At 37.4% G+C, this 14,394-nt stretch overlaps 1 protein-coding gene across 3 annotated transcripts in view; it reads left to right on the top strand.

Moving 5' to 3' along the window:
* The window catches only part of ARHGAP24 (Rho GTPase activating protein 24), a 426,381-nt gene that overhangs the window by 199,271 nt on the left and 212,716 nt on the right, over nt 1–14,394 (top strand). The window contains exon 1 of one of the 3 annotated variants that reach the window (XM_058433164.1): nt 12,730–13,030. The exons of the other annotated variants lie outside the window; for them this stretch is intronic. Coding sequence (XP_058289147.1) covers nt 12,907–13,030 — 124 coding nt within the window. The 5' untranslated portion in view covers nt 12,730–12,906. Of the gene's footprint in view, nt 1–12,729; nt 13,031–14,394 lie in introns of those variants that run through there. 3 annotated transcript variants of the gene reach the window in all.

Raw genomic sequence — 14,394 nt, 5'->3', positions numbered from 1 at the left:
TCAGCCTTTTCAACCATGTTCTTTTTTCCTGGTGCCAAGAAAAATTTATATTTTTTGTTTCTTCTCCCTTGCCTCCCTCTGAGTTGATTGCCCTTTGCACTTTGGCATTATTTCTACCACAATATTGAAATGACCTCTCAGAGGTTGCTCATGATGGCTGAATTAACAGTTAAATTCAACAGCTTTTTATCCCTGTCTTCACCTTCTGTTCTTTTTGCCATCTGTAATGTTTACCCTCATGCTCTTCTTGAAACAGTTCTGTCTTTTGATATTAGAGATCTTGTACTAGCCTATGGCTCTGCCCCTCTCCTAGGCTTTTTTTTTTCTTCCCTCTTGTTAGAGGGCTCCTGTTTTCTTCCCACCTTCTTGGTTTCAGTGTCTGTGTTTATTTTGTTTTCTCTCTTAGTCTTTCTTCCTTGGAAAATTTCATATAGGCCTATGGCTTCATCTTAAAGCTCAGTGTGGATATCTGATCAGCAAAGCCTCTTCCACCCTTTGTGCGAGTTATAACAAAGGTCCCCTTCCTCCAGATGCACAATGCTCGCATCAGGATCTTCAGCTTGGCAGCAAACTGAGCTGGATTTCAGCCCCTGCTCAGCCTGCACAACCTCAGACAGTTGCCCTGCTGGTCAGGGCCTCCTATTCAATGTTGTCTATGGTATTCCAGTGCTTCAAACTCCATGTCTTTCCCTCAGTCAAACTAGCCTTCCATCTTTCATCTCCTCCATCACTTTTTATACAACCAGGTGCCAATTAGAATTTTAGCAACCATTTTCTTGGCATTTTTCCTTTTTATTTCCATGGCTACATTCTTGCTCAGAATTTAATTCCCTCTTGTTAGCCTACTGTCCCCACCCCAATCCTTTTCTACTACAATCTATCCTCTATACATTTGGCAATTCGAAGATGATTATATATCTCTATCTATCTATCTATCTATCTATCTATCTATCTATCTATCTATCTATCTATCTATCTATCTATCTATCTATCTATCTATCTATCTATCTATCTATCTATCTATCTATCTATCTACCTGCTTTCCTATCTAGATATAGACACATAAATATAGATAGATATATTTATACCCCCCAACTTTTCAAAGAGTCCTTAGCAGATGGACAGAAGCAGAGGCTGTAAAGTTGAATTTCAGAATTTGAGGTCCAGCTTTGGTGCATTTATGTGTGTTACTCAGTTTCAGGGTGTCAATAATGAATTAACCTATGTCAAAACCTTCTATGTGCCAGCCACAGTGCTCTGAGCATTTCCCATATATTGTTCATTCAGCACTCAAAAGAAAACATTTTGTTCTATTTATACTAGACATTATAAAAATGGAATCAAATTTATCTTAAAGAGACTGCTTTATTCTCTGAGTTCAATTTGGGTTTTGAAGAAGTCTACAGTAAAGTTAAATTCAGATAATACCAATGGTCTTGGCCCGATTGCAAGTGGTGGTAAAACAAAGGCAAGTGAGTATTATATTTTATTTTGAGATAAAATCATCTCCTTGTTCTGTTTTTGTTGTTGTTTTGTTTTGTTTTGTTTTTTTAAGAAAGAGCAGCAAGAAAAGTAAAACAGGTTTTTTTTTCTTTTTAACAATTACAAACTACGTAATGCAAATAAACACTTCCCTTTGTTCAATGTTTATATGTGGTTTTCTTTATTTATTCTTAGTGTCACAAAACAAGCAACTGGAGTAGCCAGAAACCTATCCCACATTTTTTGACACCAGGCTGCCTCATTTGCCAGAATACTTTCCTTGCTTTGAATTTAAGAATCCATCAGTGCCGTTGTCAAATTTAAGTGGAAATACTTCAAAGTAATGACTAAGGGTCTTCAGACATGTGCCAGGAATATTATTTTGCTATAACTGCTACCCTAGAGTCATAAATTAATTTTCCAGAGTGACACCTGCTTGTCACTTTGGGAAGATAAAGTGACCATCATTTCTTACACCCAGTATGGGTTTTTGGAAGGTTATTGTTAGTGTCTCTTCTAATGCTTCCCTCAGAGACCACTACTACCCTTTTTTTTTTTTTTAATTTCTTTAAGAGGACTTAGGCTTTTTCTTAGCATCAATGGCTTATTGCATTTCCTTAATTAACTCATTAATTACTTATAAATGGAAGTTGCATAAGTCATACAATTGGGAAGTTGGATGGGATCTTAATGATCTTGTAATTAACCCCCACATATTTCTCTAATGACCAAAACTGTCCAAACTAAGTTAAGTGATTTATCAATAATCACATAGCAACTCTAGAATGTGTTTCCTCATTAAGAATCTGCAGCCATACTGGCAACTTCTTGGAGTATTAATTCCATTGAAAAGTCTCAAACCTGCAGCAGAAATAAACCTGAGGCTTCTCTTCCTTTCTCTCTTCATCTTTGGCTGTCAGCAGGAATAACATCTTAGAAATCCATCCTCTTTCATTCATAGGAGCTACTTTTTAGTAGGGGAAGCCTTCCACACAATGTTTTCTTGACTTTGAACATCTGTAGCTCTTGAAATGGGAATTAGTGGCATACATAACAAATAAAATAATAAAAGATTTATGAATCACCCCCAAAGCGCAGCTCCCAATGCTCCACAGTATTCTCTGAAGTAAAGCAAATCTTTGTGTCAGAGATATGCATTTCAAAAAGTATTAACAAGATATTATGGCAGTTTTATAATATGAAATACTGTATCTCTTATGAACACACACACACAGAGATATTGGGGGAAATTGTTTGGGACAACAAACCCGATTAGAGTAAATGTTGAATGCTTCCCTTCTTCCTTCCCCTCAGGCTTGTCACTAACTCTGCCCGCTCTCTCATATACATGGCTGGCTTCAGCATTTCTGTACTTTCTCACCTTTGTATGGTTTGCCACATGCAGGTGGTTTTTCAGCCCAGAGAAGTTTTCCTAGGTCTTGTCTTTCTGGAATCATTACTTCTGAATCACTTTACTTCATCCCTCCTCTCTCAAAACTTTGTTGTGACTTTCAGCACTTGACATTTTGACTTCTTACTAACCAGTCCATTTAAGCTCAGCTGGACTGTAAGCTCTTTGAGGGCAGGGGCTTTGTCTTACATATTTGTCTGAGCACAGTGTTTCACCCACAAATCCCAAGTTTTGGGGTCCGGTATTGCTCTGGTCTTGTTACAAATGTGGACGTATCCTCTGTGAGGATGTGCTGAGGGATTGCCCGGCCTGTCGCAGTGGACATTTAATTAGGTGACTGAAAAGTTAAAAGACACTAACAAGAGGATATGAGCTTGCTTTTCTTCCATTTTGGTAAAATATTCCAGAGCTTTCCTCTCCATATATTTCATTTGTTATTTGCTCAGATTTCATAATAAAGCAGATGACCATTCAGGTGACTCATTCAACTTTGTTTATCTCAGATTCTTCACCATTTGTCGGAGTTTCAGCGGTTGTGCTTCACATGATGGGGACTTAGACTCAATGCTGACATTTGAGAGATATTTTGAAATGTTAACTCGTGGTCTACCTCCTTGCATTTGGCTTTGCTCCAATCCCATTTATTTTGTGACAAATATTGCCTAAGAAAAGGGATAATTCAAAAAAAAAGTGTTTTGGATTTTTTGTTTGCAACAGCTTTTGAGTTTCAAAAATCTAACTCCATAAGGCCTCAGGGTTCAAATTTTAAATTATAATGACAACAACAAAATAAAACAGATTTCTTTACCTTACCACTAAGAGCAAATAATGCAGATATTAATAATTTTGGTGGTAATGGAGCCAAAGGCAGAATCAGAGGAGATACAAAGAGACATCAGGTTCTTGAGGGGTGGCAGGATCCTAAGTGCTCCGAGTTCTGCCACACCATGCTGGGTACTCCCTGAACTGAGTACATGGGGGACAGAACTGAAAACCCAGATCACACTGGGAAAATCTAAGAGCAAAGGAATCTGTGGATCACTTCCCATGTAAAGTGCATGGAGGCTGCAAAACTTGAATCACTTTTTAGTGCCCTGCGTAGTGCCAGGTCATTAGAAATGGGTGTCTAAGAAGATGTGTCCAAAACAGCCTCCGAGGTTAACCCCATGCCCTAAATTCAGCCAAGAAGGGAAGAGAAGGAGTGGTGAGAGAGACAAATCTATAGAAGCCCAAACCTAGCCACAGGGTCTGTGGACCTAAGCCTAGGAACAGACATGGATGAGGAAGCCAGTATATCAGAGATGTGTGCAGGAGATGATGACCACAGACCAGATTCCCCCTCTTCCCCACCCAGGACATGTAACTCTCTCCGTTCCTGACATCAGATGATATAAAGAAAGTAAGTTAATCAAAATTAAGTTTCACCCACCTGGCAACATAAAAAAATAAGGAAGTTATATTTTATACACCTGGTTTTATAGACTAACATCTATTCCTTCTACATAAATTATACTTTAAACTTAAACCAATCATTTTTAGCTATCTATTTTGCTATTAAAAATTTTGGTTGGTAATGATGGTTTATAATCTTATCGAAAGTGTAAAGTATACTTTATTTTTTTGAAGCTGGAGGGATTTCAAAGCTTGAAATACGAAGTGTAGGATTTGACCTGGTTAGGTCTTGACCATAGAGGTGAGAGGATTAGGGAATAATAAAGTAATCTTACAGGAGAATCTCCACTTTAGACAGTTTAATAGAGCTTCAGATTTTAGTTTATATTTCATCCAAATTCTGGTCTCTGAGGATCACAAACATTTATTATCTTTCCACTCCTTACCAGTGTTATCTTAAGTGATACAAAGCAAATGCAGAAAGTTTCATAAATCACTCAGAAGGATTGTTGCTTGTCTGAAAGTGCCTTATAAACGGAGCCCATACTGGTAATGAGTGATCTTTTCCCAAGTTCTTAAAGTACAGCTAAGATTCCCAGAAAGTAACACCTGTTCTAAGATATGGACTCCATAGAGATCAAGGACAGAAAGGAAAATTACTTCTGTTTTCTCGAGGATGTGGCGTAATAAGAAATACATATTTGGCCTTTGTTCCTTGCTCCGGGGACACAGCTTTCAAAATCCATGGAATCTGTAGAGTGATGAGAGTGTCTTTTGTGTGCTAATGAGATGACTTGTGGCTGGGGCCCCTAGATAGCTCCAGCATAGGATCTGGTCTCCAGAAAGGCCAAGGCACAATTAGAAGGTTGGAACTTTCAGTCCCAGCACTCAACCTCCAGAGGCGAGAGAGGGGCTGAAGTCTGAGTTAATTACCCCTGGTCAATAATTTACTTAATCATGCCTATGTAATGGAACATCCATTTAAAAAAAAAAAAGATGGGATTTTGGAGAGCACCTGTGTTGGTGAACACATCAAGATTCAAAGAGATGCATGCCCATAGATGGCATAGAAACTCTACAGAGAATCAAAGAAAAGGCAATACTAAACAGATCAGGCAGACTTTTTCTTTTTCTTTTTTTTTAAAGAGGGAATCAGTCAGCAGGCTGGCTGGAGTTCAGGGATAAAACTCTTCTTAAGAGTGAAATGGCAAGAAAGATGCAGACTCATTGAGCACTGGGAATTAGATAGGAACAGAGACACCAAAAAAGCAAAAACTCAACTTATAATAGAACCAACATCTGATGCTACAGAGTATGAAGAAAAACTGAGTTGGCAGTGAGAGCCAAGTGGTAGTACAGAAAAGCATATTATATTGCAAACCTATAGAGAATGTCAGGTATTCTTCAGGGCTACCCTGTTCTGGACTTTTGACATTCATGGTAAACTACCAGAAGGTCTTAGGGGAATGGAGAAGTTGGTGCCAACCATTCCAGTGCATTCACTGTAGAAACTGTTGCTGGAGATTATAATTGCCTTCTCCCCGAGAGACAATGCTAAGGATATACTAGAATCTTCTTGAGAAGTCCTACTCAACCATCAGTATGATATTTTGTCTTCTAAGACTATTGGATTTTTGTATCTCCTTGCTTTAAGATCTAAGTAAGAATGTTTCATTAGTCATTGCTTATGTTTCTGGACTGTCTTCCAATGCCCTGATTTTACATATCTTCTCCTCTTTTCTTCTCTCAGTAAACCTGTGTACATTACAATTTTCTTTATTAGGTGCAGAAATCACTTGAAGAACTTAAAATGCAAATTTCTAGGCCCTATGCCCAAAGTATCTGATTCAACTAATCTGATATGGGGCCCCAGAATATACATTTTAACAAAAACTCCAGGTGATTATGGCGCAGATGGTCCATGGACCACACTTTGGAAAGCACTGCTTTAAGTCATCTAAACGCCTTGGGAAGTTGACAGTTTACTAGCTGTATTATACCTCTCAGACTGCCTCTTGCATCCCATGTAGCACACAAATCATTCCTTTTCATACCGTATCTTGATTTGAAGCTCTGAAAATGGTTCCAATAACTATATCTTGCACCAAAACATTGAGAATTTTAGGTTCCAATTTATAATTCAAAATACAATCAATCTTGAAAACAATCATTTGGCTGTCTTTAGTTTTATTGTCTCTATGATTTTAAGGGAAACTTATTTTTATTGAAATTTACACTAATTCTGAGATATGAAAATGGTTTCAATTTATACCTGAAATACAAGATTATATCCTTTTGCTCTTCCCAGAGTAAAAAATCTCTCCTTCACATTTATTAGGGAACTGTTCTTTCAACCACAAGCATAAAGACAGACTCTTGGTAGGAGTTAAGAAGGACTATTTGGGATATTTACAGTGTCTCTTTAGAACTGGAAGCTGGACAACAAGTAGTCATCACATATGGAAAAGATTTACATTGCCTGAGCGGGCTCAAGTTTGATGTAGTATAAATGGTATTTTCAAATGCTCCGTTCTCCAGATTTTCCATGGCTACAGTATATGCTCTTGTCTCTACTGAGAAATATGCTAGTCTAGGGAATATTGAATAAGCATTCTTCCAGGCAGTGTAGTCATAGCCTTTTGTTTTCAGCCAAGTTTAGTATGACTGTTTCACATATGATTTTTCTCTTCATGAACTACATTGGAAAAAATTAAAACCTTGTCTAAAAATAAATTTATCAGGCTTTTACCCATTAATCAGTAAACATTTATTGTCACTAAGGTCTGTAAGATCTAAATAGCAGGCTTATGCAGCAGATTGAGAATCCAATGCTGGTCAAAACCTTTTGTGTCCTTCCCCTTTTTAACCCAACAAAGAAATAAAGAATCATAGAAAGGGAAGAACTCCATTAAATGGCATATGAGGGCAGCTGCCTGAAAAAGTAGGTAGGGTTAGAACTAAATGTCCATATTGTGGGCATCTGCATAGGCCTTTTATATTTTTGTTTTTTCAGAATGAACTTATCATCAATGTGTTCAGTGTTATAAATTCTGCTACTATAACATATTCAGATTGAACAAGAAGGCATATTTAAGGGCAGAGATAAGAGGTACAAACTTAAAATATTGCTCTCTACTAAGTGATTAAGATTTGAAAAGTGACACCAGGAAAGAATTGTATGTGTTAAAATACTGAGATAGTTATGAAAGGTGTTCACCAAATATTTCCACCTCTCTGCTCTCCAGGCACTAAAGAGAGTTATATCAATTATATCACTCCCCTCCTTTAAAGTTAGTCATGGCCAGGTAACTTGCTTTGACCAATGAAGAATGAACAGAAGTGATGTGTCCCACTTCCACGTAGAAGATTTAGGTGCCACGATTGGGGTCATCGTGTGCCCTTCCAATGGCTATGGGATCATGGAAGCACATATTGAGGTGCTTGAGTGACTATGATGAGCTAAGGACTCTGCTGACCCACATTGGACTGGTATAAGTCAGAAATAATCTTTGTTGTAGAACCGCTTGTTAGTGCAGCATAATTTAGCCTATCTTGACTAATACAAATGAGGACATGGAGGCAAAAAAATTTTCAAATGTTTTGATAGGAAATGGGAATTTCCCAAGTAAAGGTGGAGGTGGTCAATAATGTCCAATTGTGCATTGTGTATCCTTTAATGGAGTTCAAAAGCCAGCCTAATGAAAAGAACTGTGCTTTTTAGTTAAATTATGTGGTCAGGTTTGAGTTACAAGGAAGCAAAAATGATACTGAAAAATTTGTGTTCTTGAAGATGTATAGTAGAGAGCAGAAATATATAACAAAACTGTCAGTGATGACATTTGAATATTGATAATGGGAACAAATGGGATGGCACTTCTAATTTTTCCTAACAATCAGGCTTTTTTTAAAATGAGCTTGAAGCAATTTTGTAATCAATAATACAAATATGGGAAAATATAATGTCATACTCCAATAAAAATCTAAACTTTTGACAGTTTTAAAAACTATATTTCAAATAAAACATGATTATCAGGATTAAGAGAATTCAGAATACACTGGTCCTGAAGAAACATCCTAAAATCAAGGCCAAGGAAGAAAAATGGAGTATCCCATGTTACCAATATAAAAGCCAAGCCACACATGTTCTACTCATAGCACAGACTGCTTTAAAGAAACGTGGCTCAGTAACAATAAATATTTTCTTTAATCCAATGAAGTTTCTTGGACTATATTAGAATATGTTACAATTCTGAATTTATTGCAATAGCTCTTAAAATTTTTTTCATTTCTTGCGTGTGTCCCAATAGCTTATCTGAACCCTCAAAAAAAAAAAATGTTTCCCTGAAATCCAGCCTATGGACTCTCCTTTTCCTTTCTTAAAAAAACATTTTTCTTACTTCAAGCAATTTCTCTCCTTGATTGTATCAGCTCTCTATACACACATTTTCTCAGTTTGGCTTTATTTTCTCAGGAAATATCTGATCCCAAAGATCTAGTATAGTTCCTGTTGCAGAAATCTGAGATCATCAAGTTGATTTATTGTAGTACGGTTTGAAGCTCTGTCAGATCTTATTGTCATGCACCACTGAAGAACATCAACAAATTGCACCCATCAACTAATACTTGGACTTGTTTTAACTCCCTGTCATTATTTAATTAGGCTCAAAAATGTCACTGTATGCAGAGAATCCATTGTTTTTCAGTACTGAAGAAATTCTTGTTGAAATAGGGTAATATTTTTTCTGGCATCATAAATTAAAGACAATAAGATAAATAGAGAGTTGACAGATATAAGAGAAGCAAAGTTAGTTTCCAGTTATATAACACCAATAAATTTTTTAAATGAAATTTTGTGTTAGCAGGAGGTCATAAATGTTACAGCACACACCATTCGCTACCCTCTACTTGTAGAAACATGAAGTAGCACGGAATTTATTGGCTTTAGGTTTGTCTAAATAGTAAGCTTAATGCACATATTTGAGTCTGAAGTAACTCTAAAATGTATATTTCGGAAAACTCCAGTGATAATTCAAATGGCTCATTTACGACAAGCTTTTGTGATAAAGAATCTGTAAAGAAACAGAGTTAAGCATGTCTTTTGCTTCTAGATCTTAAAAGATTTTTTCTTAGAGATGTATGCTTTGATTTCTGGCCATGGTTTTGAAATAGAGGGGCTGGTAAGTTACTAAGCTCCTGAAACACAGCCTGAAAAAAATGAAAACAGGGCAAGTAGAAATTTCAAACCTTATTTCCCACAGAATATTCAAAGGATAGGATAATCCTGCCTGTTTTAGTTCTATTTATGGCATCTGGCAAACTCTGTCATCACATTTTATTTTTAAACGTGTCTTAAAAGTTTTAAAATGATGACCCTCGTTTTGTGTATACTTTTTTTTAAATCTCAGATAAAATATGTGAGGGAATGAGATTAGAGTATTTCCTGTCACAAAAATAGAATGTTGTTATGTGTCCATAGAAAAGAAAATATGAGTAGTCCCTAAGTGTGTTTTCCTTCATACTTATCCACTGCTCCTGGCACACCACATGTTGCCGAAAACACACACACAAGAAGCAGTGCCTTCTTTTTGATTATTTGTGATTCATTGTAAGCATAATATAAGAAAAGGAAACAGCAAAATTCTGGGCATATAAATAGAACAATTTTTAAGAGAATTTATTAAGGCATCACCTGAGAAGAAAGTTTTGTGATTTATTTAAGAGTATGAAGCAGTGACTAAGAAGAGTTGTCATGTAACTTGCTATTTTCTTTTAGGAACAGTATTTCTCATGCTCAGAGGAAATGGCTTAATCAAACAATCCAAATATATTAATATATCATAGAGAGGGATAAAACTATATATTCTGGAACTTTGAGGGACAAAATCCTTTGTACTATATCTTTATTTTCAACAGAAGTGTCTGTTTTCTATTACCATTTCTGCTCTTTGTAAGAGTAGTTTCAGACAACCTAATGGGGGCTGTGTAAAGCCATTACAATGCAGTTTACATCTGTCAAGAGGATATCTGAATTCCATTGAAATACTAAAGTGGTAGAGTGAAATAGAGAAGTTATATGCCACTGAAGATTATTTTTCTAAACTTTTCAGAACACTTTTTGTAATATTGTTAAGCCAGTGACATGATCAATGAAGTGTACAAAGGGAGAAAGAATACTTCCCAAATATGATTGTATACAATGCTTTTTAAATATCCTTTCATCTTCAAAGTGTTACTGCATATTCTTTTTTTTTTTTTTTTTGAGACAGAGTCTCACCCTGACCCCCAGGCTGGAGTGCAGTGGCATGATCTCGGCTCACTGCAACCTCTGCTTACTGGGTTCAAGAAATTCTCCTCCCTCGGCCTCCCGAGTGGCCAGGATTACAGGCATGTGCCGCCACACCTGGCTAATGTTTGTATTTTCAGTAGAGACGGGGTTTCGCCATGTTGGCCAGGCTGGTCTTGAACTCCTGACCTTGTGATCCGCCCACCTCTGCCTCCCAAAGTGCTAGGATTACAGGAGAGAGCCACCGCACCCGATCTGCAAATCCTTTTATTTAAACATTATCTTCAATCTATTTTAGAAAATTTCTATTATGTGACTTTTGAATGAGTAACACTGAGCCAGCACCCATGCAGGCACTCTCGTTTCATCTGCACTGGTTAGTGTGATATTGTTCTGCAACTGATGAAATAAAGGTCCACCCTCTTGTACCTCTCGGGTTATCCCCGTTAAACAACAGCTTGAGAAGTATAATGACTGGGGAAAATGTTTAAGCAGCCAAAGATCCTTTTCGGAATTTGTAGATAATCTCCAGTGCCAAGGAAGTCCCTCCAGGAAAACAGAAGAAGATTACCCCTCACCACCATGTTTCTTCCATTCCATGTTACAGTATTGCCTACTTCAGCACTTTCAAAACTGGCATCAGTCTCAGAATTGATGTGTGCATGGATATAGAAATTTATACAAAGGTCATATATAGGAATCAATGTTATTCCTGAGGCAAGAAAATACAGTAATAATCTAATGGCCTTTTCTTCATCATTCTCTCTGTGTTGGCTCTATTTTCTATTCCCTTCCTTTTTCTCCCTCTGGAAGGCAATATGGTGTATTGGTTGTAGATTCCAGCATAATAGAGTTGACACCCTGCTTGTTTGGGTTTTTGTCAATGGTTCTTTAAGTTTTAAAATATTATTGATCTGATTTTAGTGGCAAATTCTACCTAGAATATTTTTCTTGTCATTTTAATTATTTGGAAATTTGTAGATAAGCAACAATTATTAAATACTCATATTTAAATTATGGGGGCCCTTCCTGTATTTTGGCAATCAGAATCTGGAACAAGACTCTTTATTTGTATGTTATTTTCTCACTTGGAGAGTATCTTTGAGAGACCTTACAGATTTTGTTATTTTGTATTTTTAACATGACCACACAATTTATGTCTCTTCCTCAAATAGGGGAGATATTTTCAGTTAATGTAATATGGTAAAAAAAAAAAATAAGCTAAGCACAAACACAAAATAATAAAAACACAAAGCCAAAACTAAATGTAACTTGTTGTATTTCTTTGCTTAAGGACACGCAGCTTATTGTACTTGTATCTTATTAATACATTAAATCTTCCCTCACTCATTCACACATGTTCATCTTGACTCATTCACACATGTTCATCTTGGATAGTCTCTGGATCAATATAGGTGCATTAACTGCTTAATGTTTACTTGATTGCATTGATTCACCATCACAGAGTTCCCAGAATTCCCTGGAAGAAGGGCTGTTCCCTGGATGTGGGAAGGTATGCTGCATGAAACATGTCCCTCATAATATTAGGTTGGTGCAAAAGTAATCACAGTTTTTGCCATTAAAAGTAACAGTAAAAACCGTGATTACTTTTGCACCAACCTACACATTCTTGTATCAAAGTTGTGAAGTTTACCCACAGTTTACTTTTATACCTACTACACACACACACACACTCACACACACATATATACAATTTAGAGAAAATTCCAAGTTATCATTATAATATTATTCCTAAGTAGCTGAGAAAAAAAATTTGCTAGAATTTGAATGTGTTAACAGTGTTTGAATATCAAGTCTATCTTTAAAAAATATGGGGCTTTCTAAAATAATTTTCTCTACATTAGCCTTCCTGTTAATTTAATGCATCTCAGTTGTATCAGAATTTTTCTAGTTCTAGTTACAAAAACTCAACTCAAGCCAACATCCACAAAAAAATGGAATTTATTAGATCATAAAATTGAGAAGTCCAAGGGAAGCTCAGCCTTCAGGCATGGCGTATCAATCTGGGTCCAATCAGGAGAGAGAAACCGCCTAATAATTTGAACAGGGACAGTTTAATATAAAGAATGATTAACTATTACAGGGAATTAAGAGTATGCAGGGATTGGCTAACAAGAAGTAAAAAGTACTCTAAAGAATATAAGAATAGCAGATCTAAGGAGAAGCCACTACTTCTGTCGGGGGAATTGAGCACCCAAGGAAAAGCTCATACCCGAGGTTGAGATCCAGAGCTCTTTGGAGACGCTATGGCCTTGACTCACTAGACGTCACAGTGGTGCTGTGCCCATAGAATTTTCTGCAAGTCCTCCTTCATTTCATGCTTGAAATTAGCCCTCCAGAGTGCCAGAAGAATTCATGTGGAGGTGGAGGTATCTCACTAGAGGACTCTGCTACGAAACTGCTTTGTGAGGAGGGACTGCAGAAGCTGGGCACTGAGGAAGGTGTGTACACTGGAGGGGCTGGGTGCTAGAGAAGCTGCCTGTGCTGCAGGAGCCTGCGGAGCCAGCATACAGGCTCCAGGAAGCAAAATCCCATTTTCTTCTGCAGTGTCTCTCTAACGCCCTCTACTATGATAGAGTTTAGCATGGTACCAGCTGGCAAAGGAAATTTTTTTTTTTTTTTTTTTTTTTGAGACGAGTCTTGCTCTGTCGCCCAGGCCGGAGTGCAGTGGCGCGATCTCGGCTCACTGCAAGCTCCGCCTCCCGGGTTCACGCCATTCTCGTGCCTCAGCCTCCCCAGCAGCTGGGACTACAGGCGCCTGCCACCACGCCCGGCTAATTTTTTTTGTATTTTTAGTAGAGACGGGGTTTCACCGTGTTAGCCAGGATGGTCTGGATCTCCTGAACTTGTGATCCGCCCGCCTCGGCCTCCCAAAGTGCTGGGATTACAGGCGTGAGCCATCGCGCCCAGCCTGCAAAGGAAACATTTTTAAAGGGACCATATCCATTTTCACAGAGCAGGCAAAAGGATTAATTTATAGCTAAGGTGGCCAGATCTAAATTTCAAATGATGTTAGCAGGATTTGCTTTTTCTCCATTTCTGAGCATTGCTTTCTTGTGGGTAGTTTCATTTTAGGCTGGCTGCCTCCATATTATGGTATGAAGAATTCAGCAGAACAAAATTTCTCTTCTTGTCAATTGTCACAAAAATCCCAGAAGTTAGTATGTTGACTCTAATTAGCCTGACTTGTGCCACATGGCATCCCCAAAGCCAGAAGATGTGTTATTATTTTTGACCTCATTAGATATTATGCTTTCCCAACCCTGCCCTCCTCAGAATGCCATTATCAGACTAAAGTGATTATTTCGGAGGGGAAGGGAGGGGGGCAAAACAACCTTGAATAAATAGAGGCACAATATCTGAAGAGCAAAACTACAGAATGTATTGCATTCCTTAAATGCCTTACATCCTGTTGGGCTTTATTTTTAAAATCATTTTTACAAGGTTCTAGATCATAAAGGGAAATTAAAGCCATCCAGCTTAGTCAAATCCCTTGAGTTTACTACTAAAAAAAAAAGAGATGCAATGTTTGTGGTTTCAAACCTAGAATTTCTGTTAAAGCTGAATCAAAAAGTTGCAAGATATAACTTTTGTTTTAATGATGAGGGGCCCCATCTACTTAACTAAACATATTCCCTGAGCAATAGTGGTACACCTGTGTCATCTGATATAACTCACCAATTTGGATGGAGCCCAAAGGCATTATGCTCAGTGAAAAGCATATCTCAAATGGCAACCTACAGCATGATTACATTTTTTATAAAATTCTTAGAAATGGCAGAATTATAGTGATGGAGAACTGAGC

This window comes from Hylobates moloch, unplaced genomic scaffold, assembly GCF_009828535.3.
Source record: "Hylobates moloch isolate HMO894 unplaced genomic scaffold, HMol_V3 SCAFFOLD_2, whole genome shotgun sequence".
NCBI lineage: Eukaryota > Metazoa > Chordata > Mammalia > Primates > Hylobatidae > Hylobates > Hylobates moloch.
The sequence above is the reverse complement of the archived record's forward strand: the minus strand, read 5'-3'. Positions and strand labels throughout refer to the sequence as shown.